A 27,618-nucleotide genomic window follows, 5' to 3' on the forward strand; every position below is an offset into this window, starting at 1 on the left:
GCTTTAAAAGTATTAATGTAATATAATAAAACAGTGACATTTTTAATATCGGGAACCGGCAGAACAGTCAACGTAAACTTTAATGAGAAACTCAACTTAAATCAAACGTAAACAAACACGGACACATATGCAACACGACCACGTGCATCTCTCTCTCCGAACCGGCGTCTCCGGCTGCCCTTTGTCTCGCTCTCCGCTGATCAGCTGATTAAGTGCCGGCTGTGCTCCATCATGGTTTCTTTCAAGATACAATACAAGTGAATGGGTGCCAAAACTTTTATGCTCTAAAAAGCACATAAAGGCAGCAATAAAGTAATCCATATAACTCCAGTGGTTAAATCCATGAATTCAGAAGTGATATGATAGGTGTGGGTGAGAAACAGATCAATATTTAAGTCAATTTGTGCTAGAAAGTGTTCTCCTGCCCAGCAGATGGTGATATGCATGAAGAATGCGAATCACTAAAAACAAAAGAAGAAGAAAGTGAAGGTTAAAGTGGAAATTGACTGAGCAGGGAGGAGAATTGATTGTAAAAATGGGCTTAAATGGACCCATCAAATCTCTTCTGAAGATGTGGATTATGCAACTTTAATGCTGACTTTGTGATTTTTGGAGCTTCAAAATGTTGGCACCCATTCACTTGCATTGTATGGACCAAAAGAGCGGAGATATTCTTCTAAAAATTTTAATTTGTGTTCTGCAGAAGAAAGAAAGTCATACACATCCTGGATGGCATAAGGGTGAGTATATGATGAGAGAATGTTCATTTTTGGGTGAATTCTTTCTTTAAAGCCCGATGTGGCCACACCCCTGCTCAACCCCTCTATTGCGCGAGATATGATGCACCAAGTGACCCTGCTTTATTTTCTTTCTTTCTTTTTTTTTTTTTTGCATTCCTTGCATTGTTTTGAACATGTTTTATGCACAACAGTAACTCTCTCTGTCAGCGTGAAGGGAAATGTAGACCCTACACAAACTGATTTTAATGTAATTGTTTCATACATTATGCTATACAATGGGGATCAGTTTAGTGAAAATAACTTTATCATCTTTTCATTTCTGTAATCATGTTACCAATTTTTTTTTTTATCAGATTCATGTAGTGTTTACAGTATCATAGATAAGCGATGCATTTTAAAAGTTGGCAATCACAAACACCTATAAAATATCTAAATTTTTTATTCTTTCTGGCAAACAGCCATAAAAGGGAATGTAAATTATTATTATTATTTTTAAATTGCAGCATCAAGTTTTTATTTTAAAGGGGCATAGCTTTCATAATCAGTACTAAATACTCACTACTCATGAGTACTTTTAAATTAGCTACTCTTTTACTCTTACTTGAGTAGTTTTTAGGACAGCTACTTTTGAGTAGTATTTTTCAGTACTCTTTCCACCCCTGTGTATATAGTATATATTGCAAAACATACAGACAACCAAGATTTGTGCAAAACATTCGACCACTGACCTTTTTTTCCCTCTCAGCTTTGTGGCCAGAATTGACCAAATAATAAATCTAAAGTAGCATTTACAAATACTATATAGTTTACTCACAGATGTCTTTAGGGAGATTATCTGTTTATTGATTATTGATTACATATTTTTATTGACATATTAAGAGTAAAACAACAATACAAACATAATGTTAACAAAGTAAAATATACCATAACAGCTGTTCCATGGCTTGTTAAAGTTCATCTGTTACAACAATAAGGACAATTATGTCACAATACCATTAACCATAAACATTCAAAAGTTTTGTTTTCCCATCTAGAAGTTAAAAAACTCTCACTATTAAGACTATTCAGTGTGTCTAAGGCGTAGTAAGTACTTTATAGATGGATGAATTAGTAAAATGGGCTTTAGAAGAAGAGCAGGTTTAATTATGTTTGTTTCCATTTTTAAACAAGAAGTTAATGGAGTAACTTGTGTAATTTGGCAATTTAGTTAATAGACTTTTTTTTACTCTGCCAATGAAATTAGTTCCAAAAGAATCCAGAGCATTGAGCTTTGAATGCCGACAAGTAATGCACAAACTGGATCACAGTATGTGAGTGGAACGGATTAACAGCAATTTCCCAGAGTGTGATCAGGAAGCGAGAGAAAACACTAATGCACTAAACTTATGAGCTCCAGTCAAAAATCACCCAACTCCATTTCCTGCTCCGTTCACACTCACATACTCGGTCTAGAATGACAGACACAGTTTGAAACACATTGTAAAACATCACAGTGTTGTTATACTAATTATCATCACTCATTTATCATCAAATCAAATTAAAGGAACAGAATTAACTGATGTAGAATATATATTATGTAATGTATTGTTTTAATAAAAAAGACACTGAGGCATCCGATCTTCAATGGCAAACTTATTTGTTGTGTCCAAGACGTCTCTGATTTATTTCCCTGTGAGACTCAGATTATGGATTTGTCTTTTGAATTTTTCTTAATGTCAACTCTGTGCTGTTCGGCAGACCATTTTTGATCAGCTCCTGTTTTAGCTGGAACAAAAATTGACAAATAAATATAATTTTTTAGCTGCACATTTTCATTGTTGTATATGATTAGTTAATTTAGCATACAGAAGATATTTGTAGTAAGTTTGACTTACTTGATCTAAAACAAGATTAATGTTTTCATTGTGCGATAGGTTTAAAAATGAGGTGAGTTTCACTTGAAGTCCAATTACGTTTTCTAAAGGGATACACACATGCCTCGCATTAAACTCAAACAGTGTTCAATTCCATGAAGAAAGCATGCACATTTAAATGCTGTCTACGTATATTCTGAGAATATGGAAGAGATTCTGGAGATTTGAGTGAATCTTTTAAACTAGCAATGACAGCGTCTGTTTCCGCTTGGACAAGACGATGAATCTGTTAACATGATAAAGGAGTTCTCATATATGGAAAGTGTTTTAAGGATGAAAATTATTTTAAGATCTCAATTAAATGAATTCAAGTATGTAAACACACATCAATATTTTCTAAAATATACCAAATACAGTGGTCTGTTCCCAAATTTATTTTGGACACTTTAGCCATTTAAAAATGTCTAAAAATCACCTTGACAACAGTTGTTAAGTGACTTAACTGTCCAAATACTTTTAGGGGACATTGTATACAATATATACAAGTGATGAATATATATCATCCTTTAACAAAAAAAAAATGATAAAAGAATGATAGAAATGATAGAGAACAAAATAAAAGGAGTTGTTTCACAAACTAATGAAGATGAAAGAGACCACGGAGTGATTGGAGAGACATGAAACTAGCACTGCTATATAAAGTGTATGCCAGTATTCCAGACAGCAGAGTATAACACATTATGACATATGACTACACTATAATATTGATGATGATGATGATGTTAGAAATGTATACCTTTTGAGATGATGTTTACACTTGGTTTAATGTCCACTCTGAAGGCCCAACGACCTGTAACATTTACATTACTGGAGAATGTGAGATTCCCGTTCCCATTCCCGTTGTTTGACCCAGGAATAACAAAGTAGTGTGAGGAATATACAGTGTCATAACCAGCCTGTGCAAACAATAATAAACGAATTATTTATATACAAATATATACAGTACTGTCCAAATGTCTTAAATAAACTTTTCTAGGCATTTAAGATGTTCACAAAAACATTTGTCTTAAGGAAATGTACATTAGAAGAACTGCTTGCAACATTCTCTAAGATGTAGCGTGTGTAAATATGCGTGTATATGTATGTATATGTGTGTGTGTGTGTGCGTGTGTGTGTGTGTGTGTGTGTGTGTGTGTGTGTGTGTGTGTGTGTGTGTAAGAGAGAGAAATAGAAATACTGTACAATAGTTTGTTCTTTCCCAGCGATGTCTCCATAATTCATCAGAATAAATGAAGAATTACCAGCTGAAATTAAAACCACTTGAAATGAAGTTTCCTGAAAAGAATAAAAGCAAGATTTGTCACTCCAATTCTGAAAATATCATGTTTTACTCTACATAGTCTGTGATAGTTACAGTACACTGATATCTCATGCTCTTTTTGACCCGTTAATAACAACAACAATAATAAACAGAAGTGTCAGGATGACTTCTGAGGACTGATAAACAATTTCTTTGTATACAACTGTCTGCCTTTCTGAAAAATGCATCCCTACACAAAGGAAAAGGCGCACAACATTTACATGTAGGGCACGTGTGGAACAGGTGAAGACAATTAACATAACAAGGACTAAATGAGGGAGAGTGATGAGGGTAACTAGGAGGCGGGGTCAGACAAGGTAGACAAACACAAAGCCATGTGCTAACTCTAGTGGTCCACCGATATCCAGAGAGCAGGGTGGCTGACATAATGCCGAAATATTACATAATTTAATATAGTAAATAACATAAAATTGCTTAAACAATAATAATAATAAAGTCTTTTTAGCACTATTCACACAATTTCACACAAAACTAAAGATTTCAGATTTCTGTTTAGTCATAAAATTGTAGTAATTTATTTTCACTTAAATAAATTGTTCATAGTTTAGGAAGAAGGAAAGAAACGTACACACAGTAGTACAGCAACCATGGATGGCATGTCCACATTAGTAATTGCTTTTACTCTGAAAATTCAGAATCAAACCAATTGCACATACAGTTCAAGCTGACTTGCTTGACAGCGTGAGCAGCAATCACCTGACAGTTTAAACGGCCAAGATCACCTGCTTGGATTGTCACGGAATGATCATCATGATTTGTGGATCAGAGGAACTCTTGATCCTGATTCAGAAGTTTTTGATTCAGGCTGATGGAATACGTGCTTCAGAGGAAGATTTTAGATGAGTGCTCAATGGAAAATAAACATCTCGGTTTCTAACGTAACCTTCATTCCCTGATGGAGGGAACGAGAAATTGTGTCGATGAGTTGACACTAGGGGTCGCTCCTGCGGAGCCTAGACATCTGTGATCTTTGAGAAATGGCCAATGAGAATTGGCGTGTGGAATTTGCATGCTACTCCCCTGGACATACGGGTATAAAACGAGTGATGCTGCAAATACACATCAGGTATCGCACTGAGGAGCCAAGCAAAGACCCGGCGCTTTCAGCGTTTGGTTCAGTGTTGTGACCAGAGGGGTTTAGGTGGAATACACACGGTCTTACCGGTTAGGAGTGGAAGCACATCGTGTGGAGCGGCGCCGTGGTAGATCCTACCCAAGGGGGTCGGAGTTACTACAAACATGGCAACCCAGGGCAGAGGGCCCTCTGTCCAAGGAAGACGTGGATTACCAGCAGGAAAACCATTTTGTGGTATATACATCACACGGGGTTGCTGAAGGGGACACCCAGCACATGTGGAGCACTTACCTCAGTATGGGGGCCTAGTGACGCCCGTACCGGGGCGGCAGCAAGCCTCTCCGAAGAGTCTACAGCCACTAGGCTAGGGAGGAAGACCGTTCAGGGGAAAGAGCGCACGTCTTCACCTCAAGGGAGGGGAAAGGCGCTATGCACAAGCGATACACCCGGCAAGCTGAACAGAACTTACCTGTTTGTGTCACCTGATAACACACGGGACGAAACTGGCTCAACCCTGAGTTTATAGAACCTCGCAAAGGTGTTAGGTGTTGCCCAACCCGCGGCTCTACATATGTCTGCTAGAGAGGCGCTGTGGGACAACGCCCAAGAAGCCGCAACGCCCCTGGTAGAATGGGCTCGTAGGCCAGATGGGGGCAGCACGTGCTGGGCGTGGTATGCCATTGTGATGGCATCGACGACCCAGTGGGCGATCCTCTGTTTGGAGACAGCGCTTCCCTTCCGCTGTTCGCCAAAACAAAAAAAGAGCTGCTCGGAGCTTCTAAAGCTCTGCGTGCGGTCCAAGTAGATGCGAAGAGCACGCACCGGACACAGCAACGCCAAGGCTGGGTCTGTCTCCTCCTGGGGCAGCGCTTGCAGGTTCACCACTTGATCCCTAAAATGGGTCATGGTAACCTTGGGCACGTAGCCCGGTCGGGGTCTCAGGATGTCGTGAGAGTAAGCCGGACCGAACTCTAGGCAAAGTTCACTAACAGAGAACGGCTGCAGGTCCCCTACCCTCTTGATGGAGGTGAGTGCCATCAGGAGGGCGGTCTTCAGAGAGAGCACCTTTAGCCCAGGTCTTCACCATGGGAAGGGCGTGGAGGAGCGTGAGGTCTGAGAACCAAATCCGGGAGGGCCAATAATTCATCTTAATTCATCTCGGCTGGAGGGACAGGCTCTATCGAGCTCTTCCGTAGAAGGGAGGCAATTTCAGCACACAAGGCAGCGGCATTCTCGCCTCTCACCGTGGTGGAGTGGACTCCATTGAATCTGTGCAGGTGCCTGGCGAACTGAACCACATAGCCGAGTCGGATGGTCCTGATCAGCCAAAGCGATGGGTTGGGGAGTGCGAGCCACACCCCCAAGCTCCTTGCAAGAGGGACCAAGGGGACTATAGAGTCGGACGTACCGGCAGGCGGGGCCTCGCGATGGGGATGGGAGGTGCCTGGGGTGCTGAGTCCAGGGACATCGAAGCACTTACCTGGCTCCTTGTGACTTCTCCCGGAACAGCTTGGGATGGGGGAGGAAGAATTTAGTCCTCATGGCCCGCGGAGACCGTCGGTTTGAGCTCAAACGCATCTGCCGTGGCTCTTATATGCGAACCGTTAAAATGAGACTGTGTTGTACACCAGACTATTATTGTATTAACACAATGGCACATAATAATAAAACTACCCATGACTGGTTGTTTACATGTCTCAGTCACTTCACATGCAAGCAGGCGATTTTCGGCACCCTCAAGAAAAAATTTGCCAAACGGGAAAAGTTACCGGCCGATTTAAAAAAGTCAGTATATCCGTCGATATATCGGTCGACCACTAGCTAACACACGAGACTAAAATAGACACAAGTGCACATGGTGATGAAGGACCAAACACAGCCATGTGCACTCACACAACACACAAGTCTGACAGAAGAGCACACGGCAAGATTACCGAAGCTATGCGCTCACAAAAGACGAGACATGGAGCATAAGTGTCCGGATCCCGACCCAGAACAGAAACCAAAATAGGCTGAGACAGGACCCAGACACCACTCTCCGAACTTGAAAACACAGAACATGACTGTCAGGATCCCAATACCACTATAAACATGACAGACAAAGTGACAGGATCCTGATATAGAAAGATTATGTCCTTGTAAGATCTGTCAAATTAATTTTGATTAAGTCATATTAAAGTGGGACAATGAGGTTCATTTTCCAATAATTATTTTTATTTTCCTTTTATGATATATTGTATGTACTTAATTATGATTATATTCTTGGGGTCTCTGGGAATATGAGAGTTTAAACAGTCACTGTTCAGGAAAAAGTAACAAACTAACTTACTGTGTTTGTGGTGCAGCAGTAAGCGACTTTATCCCAAGTTGCAACAAATACCCAAGTAGCATTGAAGCTCAGATCAGGGAAATACTGTTTTATATCCTGAGTGGCATGTGTGAGCACACTTCCATTTGTGTACTGCTGATATGAAACAACACCTCTCCTGTTGTCAAGATCAGTCCAGAAACCAGCAATGATATCTTGGACTCCATAAGTAGGAAAGTAGTATGGGAAATATTGCCCTGAAGGTTGGTTGAATGTAAGGTGTCCATTATTATTAACCTGTAACGTGAGAAATCTGTCAAAATTATACCAGACAAATAGATTTTTACTCATCTCAAATGTGTTTCTATAAAACAATGAAAATCCTAAACATGAATAACTGAATTCTTACATAAATCTGGCGGTATGTACGCTCAAAGAACTTAAATGGACTCAACAGGCCAATCAAATTCGAGCTTCCATCATCTTCAGCAATATTGCTTGTGTCTCCTGCTGCAGAGCCGAACGGGTAAAAGATTCCTGGTGGCGCAGAAAGAACAGAAGTGTATAGTAAAACTAATTTGACACCTTGAATTAAGAGTTCAAAAACAGGAATTGCCCTGAAAAAAAATTGACCATACAGTGCATCCGGAAAATATTCACAGCGCTTCACTTTTTCCAAATTTTGTTATGTTACAGCCTCATTCCAAAATGTATTAAATTGATTATTTTCCTCAAACTTCTACAAACAATACCCCATAATGACAATGTGAAATAATTTTGTTTGAAATCATTGCAAATTTATTAAAAATAAAAAAACGTACATAAGCATTCACAGCCTTTGCCATGACACTCAAAAATTGAGCTCAAGTGCATCCTGTTTCCACTGATCATCCATGAGATGTTTCTACAACTTGATTGGAGTCCATCTGTGGTAAATTCAGTTGATCGAACATGATTTGGAAAGTCACACACCTGTCTATATAAGGTGCCACAGTTAACAGTGCATGTCAGAGCACAAACCAAGCCATGAAGTCCAAGGAATTGTCTGTAGACCTCTTGAGACAAGATTGTATCTAGGCACAGATCTGGGGAAGGGTACAGAAAAATGTCTGCAGCATTGAAGGTCCCAATGAGCACAGTGACCTCCATCATCCGTAAATGAAAGTTTGGAACCACCAGGACTATTCCTAGAGTTGGCCACCCGGCCAAACTGAGCGATCGGGGGGAGAGGGGCCTTAGTCAGGCAGGTGACCAAGAACCCGATGGTCACTCTGACAGAGCTCCAGCGTTTCTCTGTGGAGAGAGGAGGAACTTCCAGAAGAACAACAATCTCTGCAGCACTCCACCAATCAGGCCTGTATGGTAGAGTGGCCAGATGGAAGCCACTCCTCAGTAAAAGGCACATGACAGCCCGCCTAGAGTTTGCCAAAAGGCAACTGAAGGACTCTCAGACAATGAGAAACAAAATTCTCTGGTCTGATGAAAGAATGATTGAACTCTTTGACCTTAATGGCAAGTGTCATGTCTGGAGGAAACCACGCACCGCTCATCACCTGGCCAGTACCATCCCTACAGTGAAGCATGGTGGTGGCAGCATCATGCTGTGGGGATATTTTTCAGCGGCAGGAACTGGGAGACTAGTCAGGATCAAGGGAAAGATGAATGCAGAAATGTACAGAGACATCCTTGATGAAAACCTGCTCCAGAGTTCTCTGGACCTCAGACTGGGGTGAAGGTCTTCCAACAGGACAACGACACTAAGCACACAGCCAAGATAACAAAGGAGTGGCTACGAGACAACTCTGTGAATGTCCTTGAGTGGCCCAGCCAGAGCCCAGACCTGAACCTGATTGAACATCTCTGGAGAGATCTGAAAATGGCTGTGCACCGACGCTCCCCATCCAACCTGATGGAGCTTGAGAGGTCCTGCAAAGAAGAATGGGAGAAACTGCCCAAAAATAGGTGTCCCAAGCTTGTAGGATCATACACAAAAAGACTTGAGGCTGTAATTGGTGCCAAAGGTGCTTCAACAAAGTATTGAGGTTGGCGGTGAATACTTATGTACATGTGATTTTTTAATTTTTTATTTTTAATACATTTGCAAAGATTTCAAACAAAATTCTTTCACGTTGTCATTATGGGGTATTGTTTGTGGAAAATAATGAATTTAATCAATTTTGGAATAAGGCTGTAACATCTAAGGCTCAAAGACCAATTGCTGCAACCTATTGATTAAACTCTATTCCTAAGAACTTCATATAAAAATATCTATATCAAATAAATCAAATTAAAATAAAAACATGTTTTGTGCCATTATGTTGATTACTGCAAAAAGTTATTTAGACTTATATCTCCTTTTCCTGAAAAAATAAATAAATCTGGATACAATGAGGCACATAAATTGTTCCATATTATGTGGCACAAAAACACACAAAATATTTTTATTGTTTGTATTTTCAAATTGTGTAAATTAACATACCTGAGAAATTGCTTGATCCGATGTTTGTCGTGGTGTTAAATTCTATCAAAAGAAATACAAATACACATAATACACGTCATCTTTCAGTATTTTTTAAACCAGCATGATTCATCCATTACTATCATTTGATGAACTATAATTTGATGTATTATAACTATAATGAAATTTGGGCAAGTATACATCAACAACAACAATATAGTTTTCAAATAAATACCAAATCCAATGGACCCAAAAGTATTTTGGACACTTTAGACACATTTAAACATGTATGAATGACTTTGCATTATAAAACAAAATATTAAAACAAGAGACATCTTTTTTAACGGTAGATACTGTAACACCATCACGCTTTCAAAATGAAGACATATGTATTTATGTTCATAGTTAAAGTGCTGCACCTGTGGAAACTCTGTTAGGACACCTGTGTGAACTTCAGTGAAACAGGATTCATACATCTACTGAAAATCACCTTGACAACAGTTGTTAAGTGTGACTTAACTGTCCAAATACTTTTAGGGGACATTGTATACAATATATACAAGTGATGAATATATATATCATCCTTTAACAACAAAAAATGATAGAAGAATGATAGAAATGATAGAGAACAAAAGAAAAGGAGTTGTTTCACAAACTAATGAAGATGAAAGAGACCACGGAGTGATTGGAGAGACATGAAACTAGCTCTGCTATATAAAGGGTATGCCAGTATTCCAGACAGCAGAGTATAACACATTATGACATATGACTACACTATAATATTGATGATGATGATGTATTGATGATGATGATGTTAGAAATTTCTACCTTTTGAGATGTTGTTTGGGTCAATGTCCACTCTGAAGGCCCAACGACCTGTAACATTTACATTACTGGAGAATTTGAGATTCACATTCCCATTCCCGTTGTTTGACCCAGGAATCACAAAGTACTGTGAGGACTTTTCTGTGTCATAACCAGCCTGTAAAAACAATACAAAACTAATTATTTATATACAAATATATATACAGTAAAAATCTTAACAGGTTTCACAAAAGCATTTGTCTTAAGATGGTTATATATATCTTGAGCTTTAGTGTGTCAATAGGAAACATACATTTTAGACTCCCAAACTGTCTGGAATACTCAATTCTGATTGGTCAATGGTACTATCTAGCGGTCTAGTTTTGCTCTGTAACCACCAAACATCAATGCTTCTCGTATCACTGTGCGATCTCTACCAGTAAGGTAATAAAATAATTTAAACTCAAATCAATGTTTTATGTGCATTTATTTATTTATTTGGCAAGGCTGTATAATGAGAAGTCAGATGGTCACTTTCACAAAATAAACACCTACAGAATTCAGATGCATATCAGAGGTTGATTTCAGCTGTTCAATTTTTTCTTCTAAATTTACATAATTTCAAAGCAAATCAATATTTTATGATATATTTATTTATGTGGTTAGTGGCCATGTAACAAGCACAGTTGTTTCCTCAAAATAAACCTCCGCTCCGTGTCGGGGTCCTGATCATCCTGTCGGGTTTATTGTGTGATAGCAAATGGCTAATGGTACTTTATCTCTTAAAAACAGGTGGGTGGTAATGCGCTACATTTACTACGTTACATTTACTTGAGCAACGTTTTGGGGAGAAAATTACTTTGAGTAGATTTAACAGTGGGTACTTTCTACTCTCACTTAAAAAAACGTATTATTACTTTGTTGCAATGGGCGGCGTTCCTGTCGTTACATTACTGGATTTAATATTAATTAATGCATACAGCTGCACACGTTGTCAAAGACTGTCACTCAAGCCAAACTATCGTATGGCAGATAGAGTGTTCCGCGACTGGGGTTGGTGCCCTATGTAGGCTGCGTACTCTGTGTTTAGGGAGCAACAGTACTGTGTACAGAACTAATTATCTAAATTATTTCGACACTGAAAACTGTAACTACACTGAACTAAAAACTAAAAGCTATGAGATAATGAAAATAGGCATGAATAAAGCATGATCTTGCTTTGGTTTTTATTTCAGCATTATATATATTGTCCCTGCGGGACATTGTTCATGTTTTCACCATAATAATTACTAGAAATGATTCCAAACCTCTCTTCTTATTGACAAATTCATCAGATCTGACAAGAGCCTTTAAAGGGATAGTTCACCCACATAATGAAATTCTGTCATCATTTACTCACCCGTATGCCATCCCAGATGTGTATACATTTCTTTTATCTGAAGATTTTTAGAAGAATTGCTCAGCTCTTTTGGTCCATACAATATAAGTGAATGGGTGACAACATTTTAAAGCTAAAAAAAATCACATAAGTCAGCATAATAGTAATCATACAACTCCAATGGTTAAAGTAATATCTTCAGAAGTGATGTGCTATGAAATCATGTGTATGAGAAACAGAGAAACAGATCACTTTCACATTCTTCTTCTTGTGTTTTTGATGATTCACATTCTTCTCTGCATATCACCCCCTGCTGGGCTGGGAGAATAATTTCTAGCAAAAAATTACAAATATGTATCTGTTTCTCATGCACACCTATCATGTCACTTCTGAAGATATTGATTTAACTACTGGAGTCTTATGGATTACTTTTATGATTCCTTTATGGGCTTTTTGGAGAAAATAAATTTTTGGCACCCAATCACTTGCATTGTACTGACCTGCACAGCTGAAATCATAATTTGTTTTCTGCAGAAGAAAGGAAGTCATACACATCTGTGATGATATGAGGGTGAGTAAATGATGAGAGAATTTTCATTTTTGGGAGAACTATCCCTTTAATGTGATAGCTCAGACATAATGTAAAATTCTGTCATTATTTTCCTACCCTCATGTGTTTCAAACGCTTGTGACCTTCTGTATTGTGTGTAACCCAAAATATGTTAGACAGAATGTTAGGGGCTGACCATCTCAGTCATTATTTACTTTCAAAATTAAATGAAAGTAAATTGTGACTCAGTGATTCTGTCTAAACTCTCCTTATTATGTTGCATGGAAGAAAGAAAGTCATATGGGTTTGGAACAAAATGATGATGAATGATGACAATTTCCATTGTTAATAATACAAATAATAATTCTGTAATACATGTTCAATGTGTATTATGTAATGAAATATAGGGGAGTTACCATCAATTATGTCATTTGTGAAAGTAACGAGTTACTCACTACTTGAGTACTCTTTTAATTGGATACTTTCTTACTCGAGTAATTATTTATGTTAGTAATTTTACTTTTACTTGAGTAATTTTTTAAGTAATAGTACTTTTGCTTGAGTACAAATTTTGGCTACTATGCGTGTGTGTGTGCGTGTGCGTATATGTGTGTGTTTGTGTGTGTGTGTGTGTGTGTGTGTGTGTGTGTGTGTGTGTGTAAGAGAGAGAAATAGAAATACTGTACAATAGTTTGTTCTCTCCCAGCGATGTCTCCATAATTCATCAGAATAAAGGAAGAATTACCATCTGAAATTAAAATCACTTGAAAAGAAGTTTCCTGAAAAGAATGAAAACAAGGTTTGTCACTCCAATTCTGAAAATATCATGTTTTACTCTACATAGTCTGTGATAGTTACAGTACATTGATACCTCATGATCTTTTTTCTGTTAATAACTTAAAATAAAAACAACAATTATAATATTTAACAAAAGTGTCAGAACGACTTCTGAGAACTGATTATAAACTACATATATTAAAAAAGAATTCACACATCACAAAACATTTCACACATCCTCCATGAAAATTCTTAAGTCCTCAAATAACCTATCTATATAACTTGTGTAAATGCAACTAATATACATTTTCATTGTTTTTTTATTTATTATTATTTTGTTATTATTTCTACACAATGCACAATTTACCCCAATTTAAAACCATTACTATTCTGAGTCACAATCACCTTTCTGAAAAATGCATGCTTACTTTGTGATACACACATTATATGTTTGTGTTCCCCGTCTGTCGCTCTCTCGACGTTGTGTCGGAGCAGCAACACTAGGGGTCTCTCTTGTGCACCGAATATGCCTCTGATCTATGAAAAAAGGCCAATGAGAAGTTGGCAGATAGTATTTGCATACCCCACCTCCAGACATATGGGTATAAAAGCGAGGAAATACTATGAGTTCATTCAGAAATTTTCTTCGGAGCCGATGGTTGTGCATGCTGTTTGCTACGAGTCACACCTGTTCCTGTATTCCTCTGACGCTCTGCATGCTGTTGGATTCTACGGCGCATTACAGCGGCTTTCTCCTTCTCTGCACGGCAGTGCAGTTTGCCCCTGGGAGCATCGACAGTGCAGTTAAAAGAGTTATTTTCTCTAAAAGAGCAAATACACAGCTGGCGTTGAACGTCATTTTCAGAACGCGTCGTTTTAAAGATGTGTTTCCGCCTCTGTGTAGTTTCTGGATGCGGTTGATTTCTCCCCTCCTCTGATGGGCATAAAAGCTGCCTTGCGTGCCTGGGCTGCGATTACACGAATGGTGAATTGTCTATGTTCTCAGTGCGAGAACATAGCCATGACAGCATTGCGGTCGCGGCTTTCTTTTGTCATGAGAGAGAGCCACTTCAGCCGCCCCCCCCACGCCTCACCTCTTTCCTAAGGGATTGGGGCTGACGCCGCTGGCGATGGAGGCGATTTGGGGATAATGACGGGCTACGTTCGCCGGGTAAATCCCCTCGAACCACCCGCCTCCCCTGCACACTTGCTTGCTTCCCTCTGAGCTCGGGATGAGTGCGGCCAGCTTCGCGGCCGGCCTGCCGGTCCCTGGAGCTCCCAGAATTGGATGACGACTTCTCCGCTGCATCGGAGAGCGTTACAGCAGCGTCTGATGCTGATGACTCGTCTGGGCCGCCACCTTCGGGTCTGCGCGCTCAGTCTGAGCCTGAAGCACAGAGGTCTGCTATGCTTTCCTGGGTACTGCGAGCGCGAGGCTGGACCGGAAAATCCCGCCCCCCCTCACGGCTACTTGATTGGTTCCACGGGCATGTGCGCTGCTCACAGCCGTCCCCTGGTTGCTTTCTTCCCGGACGTGCATGACGAGTTGAGTAAGCCGTAAAAGGGCACCTTTTACTGCCCAGAACCGGCTTCCTCGCTCCTCCGCTCTCACTACCCTCAAAGGTGGCAGCGTCTCAGAACTTCCGCTTCCGCCTTGCATGCCACGGCCCCACCTGCAACCAACACCAGGCCAAGGCACTTCAAACTTGCACTTGGGTAGTCCTGTTCTTGATGTGCTGCAGGAACTACGCTCAAAGACCGATCAGCGCCCCCCCGTTGTGTCCTCCCGGCCACGTCGCTGAGCCACTGTAGTGGCCGGACCATTTCCGGCTCCTCAGAAAAATCCTGAATGAACTCATAGTATTTCCTCGCCTTTATACCCGTATGTCCGGGGGCGGGGTATGCAAATACTAATTGCCAACTTCTCATTGGCCTTTTTTCATAGATCAGAGGTATATCCGGTGCTCTAGAGAGACCCCTAGTGTCACTTCTCCGACACAACGTCTCGTTCCCTCCATCAGGGAACGGAGGTTACATCCGTAACCTAGACTTTTTGTTTATATCCTCTGGGTCTCTGGGAATATGAGGGTTTAAACAGTCACAGTTCAGGAAAAAGTAACAAACTAACTTACTGTGTTTGTGGTGCAGCAGTAAGCGACTTTATCCCAAGTTGCAACAAATACCCAAGTAGCATTGAAGCTCAGATCAGGGAAATACTGTTTTATATCCTGAGTGGCATGTGTGAGCACACTTCCATTTGTGTACTGCTGATATGAAACAACACCTCTCCTGTTGTCAAGATCAGTCCAGAAACCAGCAATTATATCTTTGCCTCCCTTAGCAGGAAAGTAGTATGGGACATATTGCCCTGAAGATTGGTTGAATGTAAGGTGTCCATTATTATTAACCTGTAACGTGAGAAATCTGTCAAAATTCTACCAGACAAATAGATGAAATCTTTTTACTTCTCAGATGTGTTTCTATAAAACAATGAAAATTCTAAACATGAAAACTGAATTCTTACATAAATCTGGCGGTATGTACGCTCAAAGAACTTAAATGGACTCAACAGGCCAATCAAATTCGAGCTTCCATCATCTTGAGCAATATTGCTTGTGTCTCCTGCTGCAGAGCCGAACGGGTAAAAGATTCCTGGTGGAGCAGAAAGAACAGAAGTGTATAGTAAAACAGATGCACAGTTTGTTCAATGGGTTATGCTGTTGTGTACCTTGAACTGTTCAGCTTATAATACATTAAAACAAATTATGTATTTCAAAAGAATTTACATTAGAAGAATAACTCAGGAAAACATGACTTGTGAAAATCAGAAGGTCTATAATCAAAGACCTATTGTTGCAACCTATTGATTAAACTGTACCTCTATTCATGAGAACATCATTTTCATGCAAAAAATAATAATAAAAAAAACCCAAACAAAACAAGTTAAGCTTTGTCGACAGCATTTGTGGCATAATGTTGAATACTACAAAACGTTATTTGAATCGGCCTCTCCTTTCCTTAAAAAAAAAATCAATCTGGATACAATGTGGCACTTAAACACAATATTTATATTAGTTTTGTTTTCAAATTGTGTAAATTAACATACCTGAGAAATTGCTTGATCCGATGGATGTCGTTTTTGTTGTGGTGGAAACTTCATTAATGGAAAATGAACAGAGAATTTAATACACATAATACACGTCATATTTCAGATTTTTTTGGACCAGCATGATTCATCCATTACTCATGATAATTATAATTTGATGTATTATAACTATACTTTTAACTATTTTGAAATGTGGGCAAGAATACAACAACAATAAAGTTTTCAAATAAATACCAAATACAATGGACCCAATTGTATTTTGAACACTTTAGACACATTTAAACATGTATGAATGACTTTGCATTATATAACAAGATATAAAAATAAGAGGCATCTATTTTAATAGTATATAACAAGGTTGGAAATTGATAGACATGGTGTTCTGCAAAGGAACTAGTTCTGCATCTGCACATTTCACACTCTTTTTTCTGTGCATACAGTCACAAACACAACACACAACACTCTTCACACTGTAACCTAACTAAGTACACAGTAAGTTACATTACCAGTCATTGCAGTTGTATTTGGTGTGACAGTAGTCTGGGTAATGTTCCTAACCACTGAAAAAAATTAGGAATGTTAAACAACAAATATACATTTGCTTTAAATTAATCATGTGCATTCTTCTTTCATTTAAAATGGCTACACTTTCCCGTTTTGTAATCATAACTCAAAAATAAACGTTCTTTAACTTTGGCCTCAAGTCATACTAACTCAAAATGATCAAGTACAACATTACAGCTGGGTGAAATACCCATAAGCCCTTGCGCTTGAATAAATTATGTATATTTGATCAAGACAAGAGAACTTCTGAAGAAATATAATAATTGTTATTGGAAAATTAAAACAGTATTAATTCTTATGACTGTTGTTGTAGCTGGTTGATAGTCGTGATTTGTCATCACCATTAGGGTGATTAGTGTTACCTCAGTGTTGCCACATTGAATTAAGACTTACCATAAAATAATATATTTATATTCGACTACATACGACTACGTTTTGAGAAGCTGTAAGCACTGATGAAAACATGTATTTCCTCGATCTTCAGCGCACCAAAAAGCCTTTCCAGAAGTTTTGTGTTTGCTTGTTTTTTTGTTTGTTTTTGTTCTGGGTTTGATATAAATAATGAAAATAATAAATGAACTGGTCAGCATTATTACCTTTAATTGAGGTGGACATGGTCAGATACTCAGAAAAGAAGTCAAATTTAATGACATGTAAATTACACATAATACACGTCATCTTTCAGATTTTTTTGGACCAGCATGATTCATCCATTACTCATGATAATTATAATTTGATGTATTATAACTATACTTTTAACTATTTTGAAATGTGGGCAAGAATACAACAACAATAAAGTTTTCAAATAAATACCAAATACAATGGACCCAAAAGTATTTTGGACACTTTAGACACATTTAAACATGTATGAATGATTTTGCATTACATAAAAAGATATAAAAATAAGAGACATCTATTTTAATAGTATATAACAAGGTTGGACATTGATAGACATGGTGTTCTGCAAAGGAACTAGTTCTGCATCTGCACATTTCACACTCTTTTTTCTGTGCATACAGTCACAAACACAACACACAACACTCTTCACACTGTAACCTAACTAAGTACACAGTAAGTTACATTACCAGTCGTTTCAGTTGTATTTGGTGTGACAGTAGTCTGGGTAATGTTCCTAACCACTGAAAAAAATCAGGAATGTTAATCAACAAATATACATTTGCTTTAAATTAATCATATGCATTCTTGTTTAATTTAAAATGGCTACACTTTCTCATTTGTAATGTATACTACGTTTGTAAGCTTTATTATTTTGAACTTTATTTTAGCCCAAATATTTTAAGTGACAATAGCCCAAAATGACCCTGAATCATACACATTTTGTAATCATAACTCAAAAATAAATGTTCTTTAACTTTGGCCTCAAGTCATACTAACTCAAAATGATCAAGTACAACATTACAGCTGGGTGAAATACCCATAAGCCCTTGCGCTTGAATAAATTATGTATATTTGATCAAGACAAGAGAACTTCTGAAGAAATATAATAATTGTTATTGGAAAATTATAACAGTATTAATTCTTATGACTGTTGTTGTAGCTGGTTGATAGTCGTGATTTGTCATCACCATTAGGGTGATTAGTGTTACCTCAGTGTTGCCACATTGAATTAAGACTTACCATAAAATAATAGATGTATATTTGACTACATACGACTACGTTTTGAGAAGCTGTAAGCACTGATCAAAACATGTATTTCCTCGATCTTCAGCGCACCAAAAAGCCTTTCCAGAAGTTTTGTGTTTGCTTGTTTTTTTTGTTTGTTTTTGTTCTGGGTTTGATATAAATAATGAAAATAATAAATGAACTGGTCAGCATTATTACCTTTAATTGAGGTGGACATGGTCAGTTACTCAGAAAAGAAGTCAAATTTAATGACATGTAAATTACACATAATACACGTCATATTTCAGATTTTTTTGGACCAGCATGATTCATCCATTACTCATGATAATTATAATTTGATGTATTATAACTATACTTTTTTAACTATTTTGAAATGTGGGCAAGTATACAACAACAATAAAGTTTTCAAATAAATACCAAATACAATGGACCCAATTGTATTTTGAACACTTTAGACACATTTAAACATGTATGAATGACTTTGCATTATATAACAAGATATAAAAATAAGAGACATCTATTTTAATAGTATATAACAAGGTTGGAAATTGATAGACATGGTGTTCTGCAAAGGAACTAGTTCTGCATCTGCACCTTTCACACTCTTTTTTCTGTGCATACAGTCACAAACACAACACACAACACTCTTCACACTGTAACCTAACTAAGTACACAGTAAGTTACATTACCAGTCGTTGCAGTTGTATTTGGTGTGACAGTAGTCTGGGTAATGTTCCTAACCACTGAAAAAAATCAGGAATGTTAATCAACAAATATACATTTGCTTTAAATTAATCATATGCATTCTTGTTTAATTTAAAATGGCTACACTTTCTCATTTGTAATGTATACTACGTTTGTAAGCTTTATTATTTTGAACTTTATTTTAGCCCAAATATTTTAAGTGACAATAGCCCAAAATGACCCTGAATCATACACATTTTGTAATCATAACTCAAAAATAAATGTTCTTTAACTTTGGCCTCAAGTCATACTAACTCAAAATGATCAAGTACAACATTACAGCTGGGTGAAATACCCATAAGCCCTTGCGCTTGAATAAATTATGTATATTTGATCAAGACGAGAACTTCTGAAGAAATATAATAATTGTTATTGGAAAATTATAACAGTATTAATTCTTATGACTGTTGTTGTAGCTGGTTGATAGTCGTGATTTGTCATCACCATTAGGGTGATTAGTGTTACCTCAGTGTTGCCACATTGAATTAAGACTTACCATAAAATAATAGATGTATATTTGACTACATATGACTACGTTTTGAGAAGCTGTAAGCACTGATGAAAACATGTATTTCCTCGATCTTCAGCGCACCAAAAAGCCTTTCCAGAAGTTTTGTGTTTGCTTGTTTTTTTGTTTGTTTGTTTGTTTTTATTCTGGGTTTGATATAAATAATGAAAATAATAAATGAACTGGTCAGCATTATTACCTTTGATTAAGTTGGACATGGTCAGTTACTCAGAAAAGAAGTCAAATTTAATGACATGTAAATTACACATAATACACGTCATATTTCAGATTTTTTTGGACCAGCATGATTCATCCATTACTCATGATAATTATAATTTGATGTATTATAACTATACTTTTAACTATTTTGAAATGTGGGCAAGAATACAACAACAATAAAGTTTTCAAATAAATACCAAATACAATGGACCCAATTGTATTTTGGACACTTTAGACACATTTAAACATGTATGAATGATTTTGCATTATATAACAAGATATAAAAATAAGAGACATCTATTTTAATAGTATATAACAAGGTTGGAAATTGATAGACATGGTGTTCTGCAAAGGAACTAGTTCTGCATCTGCACCTTTCACACTCTTTTTTCTGTGCATACAGTCACAAACACAACACACAACACTCTTCACACTGTAACCTAACTAAGTACACAGTAAGTTACATTACCAGTCGTTGCAGTTGTATTTGGTGTGACAGTAGTCTGGGTAATGTTCCTAACCACTGAAAAAAATTAGAAATGTTAATCAACAAATATACATTTGCTTTAAATTAATCATGTGCATTCTTGTTTAATTTAAAATGGCTACACTTTCTCATTTGTAATGTATACTACGTTTGTAAGCTTTATTATTTAGAACTTTATTTTAGCCCAAATATTTTAAGTGACAATAGCCCAAAATGACCCTGAATCATACACATTTTGTAATCATAACTCAAAAATAAATGTTCTTTAACTTTGGCCTCAAGTCATACTAACTCAGAATGATCAAGTACAACATTGCAGCTGTGTGAAATACCCATAAGCCCTTGCGCATGAATAAATTATGTATATTTGATCAAGACAAGAGAAATTATAACAGTCTTAATTCTTATGACTGTTGTTGTTGTAGCTGGTTGATAGTTGTGATTTGTCATCACCATTATGGTGTTACCTCAGTGTTGCCACATTGAATTAAGTCTTCAAAAATAGGATTTACCATAAAATAATATATTTATATTCGACTACATACGACTACGTTTTGAGAAGCTGTAAGCACTGATCAAAACATGTATTTCCTCGATCTTCAGCGCACCAAAAAGCCTTTCCAGAAGTTTTGTGTTTGCTTGTTTTTTGTTTGTTTGTTTTGTTCTGGGTTTGATATAAAATAATGAATATAATAAATGAAATGGTCAGCATTATTACCTTTGATTGAGTTGGACATGGTCAGATACTCAGAAGAAGTCAAATTTAATAACGTGTAAATTAAAATGAGGCTGTGAGAGAACGGCGTACGGTTTGTTCAATGGGTTATGCTGTTGTGTACATTGATCAGTTTAGCTGATAAAACCTTTAAATATCTTTCAAAAGAAATTAAAGTGGGAAATAACTCAGAAAACATGGCTTGTGGAAATCAGAAGGTCAAGCACCAAAAGACCTATTTCTGCAACCTGATCAAACTGTACATCTATTCCTAAGAACATTGTTTTCACATAAAACAAACAAGCAAACAAAAACAAGTTGAGCTTTGTTGACAGCATTTGTGGCATTATGTTGATTAGTACAAAAAGCAATTTCGATCGTCTCTCCATTTACTTAAAAATAATAATCTGGGTACAATGATGCACTTACAACGGTCACATATAATGTGGCACCAAAACACAATATTTTATTCTTTGTGCTTTCAGATTATGTAAATTAACTTACCTGAGAAATTGCCTGATCCAATGGTTGTGGTGCTTGCTGTGGTGCTTGCTGTGGTGCTTGCTGTGGTGCTTGCTGTGGTGCTACCTTCATTAATAGAAAATGAACAGAAACTATAATACACATATTAAGCATCATCTTTCAATATTTCTTTAGACCAGCATGAATCATCTATTACTCCTGAGAACTATAATTAGGTGAACTTGGAGCCTGATACATCTAAGTCATTCTTCTCTACTCAGCTTTATTTTACAAAAGTGCAGATTTACACAAAATAATGTTCAGATTTTGCACTTATGGAAAGATATTGGTACTTGTATTCACCAAAGTGGCATTCAACTGATCACAATGTATAGTCAGGTCATTAATAACATTAAAAATTACTATTACAATTTGAAAAAAATTATTATAATAATAATAATACTTTTTAATGGTTTTATTAAAAGCTTTTAAGGTGTGATATGTAAGATTGACAACAAGTGTTTGAAATGGGTACTGCAGTCCAAATTCAAAATATCGAGAGTCGTCTGCCCCGTCCCCAGACTCACAGCTCATGCGGGTTGCCAGAATGTTGATACAAATTAGCCAATATGGCATCCGTTTTAAAGGATTTCAGGGCTTTAAGGCATCTCCAATATTTATCCTTGTTTCACTACGCCTCTGGTCATGGTGGTTTTTAGACTGATGGCGAAGCTTTTTAGGTCGGGTGAAATCTGTTATCTCTGATCCAGTTCGTCTGCTGGTTTCCATGGCTGCAGCACGCAGTGTTGTTTGCCTGTAACCTTGTTCAAATCTGGCAATCCGGCGCTGTCGAAATACTATTGGAGAGAGGGCAGTAGGCGGGATCACACAGGCCAAAAATAAACCGAATTCCGGCCCGGAATGGAAACGTCAAATAGAAGTAGAATTTACTGGTTGTAGCATTGTTATCAAAGAAGCCATTATTAACTTAGCATGTTTCCTAATTCTCTAATGGCATATTATGGTCATTTTATGATTTATTACAGTAAAGGTAATACATATAGCACCTTTAACTGCATTCGTGAAGTAAGCTGAAAGTGATGCCATTTTGCCATTTTTGACCTGATATTGACCTTAAGACATGCCAGTCTATTGCATACTGTGGCAACTCAAAAACAAACACAAAGACAATGCTAAGCTTCATTTAACAAATCAAATAGCTTTCAACTGTGTTTGATGTAATGCAAGTGATTTTCTAGCACCAAATTAGCAATTTAGCATGATTACTCAAGGATAAGGTGTTTGATTGATGCCTGTTTTTTTATATATCAGCAATGTCCTGACTATACTTTGTGATCAGTTGAATGCCACTTTGGTGATTTAAAGTACCAATTTCCTTCCGAAACAGCATAATCTGTACATTATTCCAAATTTGTGGCCGCCAGTGTGCGTGCATAATGAAGTACTGAGTAGAATCCAAAGTGCCATATTGCTAACAAAGAGACCAGTCTATAAAACGTGCTTTAACCTAAGCAATTCATTACTCACAGATGAGTTAAGTTTCCTTGTTACTAGTTAACTGTACTTAAATAATTAAGTTCACTTTACTTGAGCCAAAAAAGTGTTTACTTAAAAATGCATGTAAGTTCAACTAATTCGATTTTACAGTGTACCTGGACAACCAAAATTCAATGTGCTTAATCTAATTTTTAACTCATTATTTGATATGGACTGCCAAATTGTTTCAAAAGGGCATACTTATAGCATATTTATAGCATATAACATATTTAGCTGATGTGACAACAATATGGTATATAAATTATTTTAACTGGGCTTGCCTGCTTGCATATATATATATATATATATATATATATATATATATATATATATATATATATATATATGTTTATATTAATATGTCTTTCTTTGTTCTGTTGTCAACATTATTGTTTTTGTGATTCGCTTTGCAAGTTCATCACCGCACCTGCAGCCCACTGGCGTTTTCTCTGGGCTGCAGGTGAGAAAAATAAATGACTGTCTATGAAAAAACTAAGAAAATATAATGAAATGTGAGTTCAAATAATGTATAAAGCAATCATATTTCTAAGGTAACTCTATCAAACAGCGACATCAGTTGCTCCCACGTTTACACAGAATTTCCTTTCTCTCGCGGAATTTGAATGGGATCAAATATATCTGGTGCTGGCAAGAAAATGAGCAAAAAGATATGCAAACTGTAATCAAGGTGTATTTTACACTGATTTATGAGGTTCATGTAGACTATGATTATGGGTTGAGAGAAAAGAAAAACTGGTTCTACCTGTCCATGGATTTGTAGTTGTTTGTCCAATGGCTGTTAAAAGAGAGCATTAAAAGAAGTTAGAAATAAGTAAATAGGAAATGTACCTTATGAATGCATTTTTAGTGTCTTTGACACTTTTAAGACTGATATTCTGATAGTAAACAAAATCTTACCCAGTGGAAGGACTAATATGATTGTGAACACCAGCAGATGTTGAGTAACACGAGGCATTCTCAAACTGGATCTGATGAAGCCGGATATAAAACTAGAATGTAGAAGTTCTTGTTCTGTAATCAGATTAAACTTGATTGTCATGTTATTCCAGACTTTGGTGACTTTCTTTCCTCCGTTGAACACAAAAGGAGACGTTAGGCAGAATATCAGTCTCACCAATCATTTTCCATACAATGAAAGTGAACTGTCTAACATCTCCTTTTCTGTTCCATGAAGGAAATATCTATGTGCAGTTTTAATAAAACACTTATAAATAATTAATCCGACATAATCGTGATCTGACACTGAAATCTGATTGATTTTAAATCTGTTGTATAATAACCAACATATCTACCATTAAGGCACATCCACATACGTGGGCATTGTATTTTGGCTACCCTATAAGCAACACATAATAAAAATGAATTGAAAGTGACTGAATACTGTTCACTCTAGACAGTCACATAAGGGTTAAACTTCTGATGCACCCACCCCCCCAAAGAACATTTGACCTTGAAAATGACCCCCCCCCCCACCCCCGCTCAACAACATTTGGAGGGGGCCCTTGGAGATAATGCAAGTCATGATCCGTCCCTGGCCACGATTATCAAAGGCAGATCTAATGCTGCTTTGGTTCTGTGTAAATTAAATGCAGTATCAGAGCAGCCTTAACCTTTGTTGATGTCATGACATCATTTCATGCATTTCATATTTCAAATATAATTACATATTTTCATTCAAGTTTCTATATTCATATTTTTATTTTTGAAACAGTAATCTTATTAATTATTTATGCATTTGTAATTGCTGTGTAAATGCATTTATGCCTGCTCTGAGCAGTATTAAACATTCTTATGTATGTGCATATCACTGACGTGCGGTCTGGGTAGGCAAACTAGGCACTGCCTACCCTGCCAAAATTCAAAAATAAAATGTTTATTAAATAATAAACTTGTATTTATATTTTTACTTTTTATTCTTGTGATTTATATATGCAATATGTGTGTTATTCAAATTGTTTAGACGTTATGATGACAAATGTAGCAGTTACGCATAATCAACTAAAAACAAATGGTAGAATAAGCAGTGCTTTTACGGTCCATTCATTGCAGACGACAAGCGGAAATCCCATGTTGCGCATGCGCACTTCGATCCTGTATTCTTTAACACGTACGGCAAAAAGCACAAATCTGCTGTGCCTTTTGACGTAAATATGTTATGCCCGTAATCATCTCCGTTCCGTATCAGACATGGACCAATTAAAATCAAGATATTCCTGGACATTTGCGTAGCTGACGTCATTACATCACAGCTAGCGTAGCCTACATGCCTAATCCCCGCCAAATTCAAAATCAAAATGACAGCACCGGCTGTAATCACGGAATTAAGAAATTTTTCCAAGCTCGATTTTAATTCCAAATATGAGTTAATTGCAAGAGGGAGGTCTACGCCAGCCTTAGATGGACTAGTACAGCAAAAGGGCCCAAAAATTATCCGATCATTTCAAACTGATTGGTATGTAAGAAAAGATTGGCTATGTGGCTGTGCGCTTGTGTGTGTGTGTGTGTGTGTGTGTGTGTGTGTGTGTGTGCGTGAGAGAGAGAGAGAGTACACTATATACATCCTGATTTGTACATTTCTTGATATGTCGCGCTTGTGCGTAACGTTCACTGTTATTACGTATTATTAGCTTAAACAATAAATCAGGTAATCTGGCTTTCATAACTCAGTGCCTAGCCTCTTTAAGACATCACCGCACGTCACTGGTGCATATGGTCTACGCTGTAGTGCATTAGAAATACATTTGAATTGAATTAAAAAATATTATTATTAATAATTATTTATTACACACTGGCATATGATATTGCCATATCATATAAAAAATTCCCTGCTGTTTTGAAAAAGCATTAATCCATTATGTTGTCTCCAACTTATAACCATTGCAAAAATCATAAAATTATCATTATGTAATGTCCATTCGATGAGACTAAACTATCAAAAAGTATATAGCTTATAAAATGTAACATTAAAGACAAACCTATAAATATTTGACTTACCTCAGATAAGTTCATCCAACATGCTCTGCAACATACTGTGAATTAAACTGGCAAGCAGGAAGCTTTCAGTGAATATAAATATGTCACCTCCCCGTGTGTAAGGTAAAAAACTTCCATGTATGTCATAAAAAAAAATGGCATGTTGATCAGTTGCTTCTGTTAAACATATTCAGTTGCAAAATATCCCAAACGAAAAGATTCATTAAAAATAATACCATTATAAAGAAATACTATTCTGCTCCCTCTATTTCACTTACTAAAATGTAGGCCACTGAACACAATCCTTAAACCTTTAAAATTAATTTGGATGCTGGTTAAAACCATGAATTTATAAGAGTCTTCTCATGAGAAACAAATCCAAAGCAAAAAGGAGCAGATCATAGATTCATCTTACTTGATATATTTCTGTGCAGTGCATAGGCTTCTAGTGCCCATAATGAAGCATGGCAGCATCTCTAGCAGTATTAGGCTTCTGATAATGTAGCTCAGGCTCCCTCTTCCCGCATATCAAATATCTCCCTTCCCACAGCTTTCCAAAGTCACACTGCGGTTCTCCTGCCACTTGACTGTTGATCAGTTTCACTGATATTTTGGAATTTGTGGCACATAGTTTTTACAATGAACAAAGCTGCACTTAATTTCACAGTTCACTGCGAATCTCATATTTCGCTTCAAAAAAATTATTTGAGTAATTCATTCTAATTAATCATGTGCATAATTGTTTATTTTAAAACTGCCGCCCTCTCATTCTCATTTGTGATGCATAATTGTAATCTCTGATTACTGAAACTTTTACAGACATTTTTGGGTGTATTTAATTCACTCTTTCTTTGTTTGGTTGTCAGCGTTTTCATTTATGTGAATAATTCTCCTAAGTTCATCCCAGATGCCAACCCTGCAGCCCAGTGGCGTTTTCATGTTTCCACAGAATTTCCTTTTCCATCATTGAAATGAAATTGAATTCTCACATACTGTATATCTGACTGAAAAAACATAAATGGACTGGATAGGACAACAAGAGCAAAGAATTCATTACAAGGACTACTGACAGATATTCTTGTGTGTCTCCTGCCGCTGAGCCAAATGTGCTGGCAAGAAAATGAGCACAAAAATATGCAAACTGTCATCAAGATGTATTTCACACTGATTTATGAGGTTTGTGTAAACTATGTTTTGTAGACTAAAACATTAGTGTAGAATAACTTTATTGACATGTTGTTTCACACTCATATGACTTTCTTTCCTCTGTTGAAGACACCAGGAGGTGTTACGC

At 37.0% G+C, this 27,618-nt stretch overlaps 1 protein-coding gene across 1 annotated transcript; it reads right to left on the reverse strand.

Annotated features, from left to right (window-relative positions):
• Positions 1-1,571: 1,571 nt before the first annotated feature.
• Positions 1,572-26,377, reverse strand: LOC127627221 (uncharacterized). Its single transcript, XM_052103563.1, has 20 exons — positions 26,346-26,377; positions 24,249-24,362; positions 24,094-24,126; positions 21,816-21,899; positions 20,579-20,632; positions 19,328-19,381; positions 18,080-18,133; positions 16,937-16,990; positions 16,431-16,478; positions 15,849-15,976; positions 15,457-15,732; positions 13,234-13,326; positions 10,644-10,797; positions 9,837-9,878; positions 7,767-7,894; positions 7,379-7,654; positions 3,836-3,928; positions 3,390-3,549; positions 2,615-2,697; positions 1,572-2,504 (listed from the first exon to the last, which is right to left on the reverse strand). The coding sequence occupies exons 2-20, from the start codon at positions 24,304-24,306 to the stop codon at positions 2,424-2,426; spliced, it is 1,953 nt and encodes a 650-aa protein (XP_051959523.1). The 5' UTR covers positions 24,307-24,362; positions 26,346-26,377; the 3' UTR covers positions 1,572-2,423.
• Positions 26,378-27,618: the final 1,241 nt, after the last annotated feature.

Source organism: Xyrauchen texanus, chromosome 33 (genome assembly GCF_025860055.1).
Source record: "Xyrauchen texanus isolate HMW12.3.18 chromosome 33, RBS_HiC_50CHRs, whole genome shotgun sequence".
Classification (NCBI taxonomy): Eukaryota; Metazoa; Chordata; class Actinopteri; order Cypriniformes; family Catostomidae; genus Xyrauchen; species Xyrauchen texanus.

What these genes read in the sequence shown, in the direction of transcription:
- LOC127627221 (XM_052103563.1), bottom strand. Translation starts at nt 24,306, where the DNA reads ATGCCTCGTGTTACTCAACATCTGCTGGTGTTCACAATCATATTAGTC. An exon ending in GTACATACCGCCAGATTTAT is followed by an intron (nt 15,733 to 15,848) that starts GTAAGAATTCAG and finishes CTCACGTTACAG; the next exon opens with GTTAATAATAATGGACACCT. An exon ending in CTGGGAAAGAACAAACTATT is followed by an intron (nt 3,550 to 3,835) that starts GTACAGTATTTC and finishes TTGTTTGCACAG; the next exon opens with GCTGGTTATGACACTGTATA.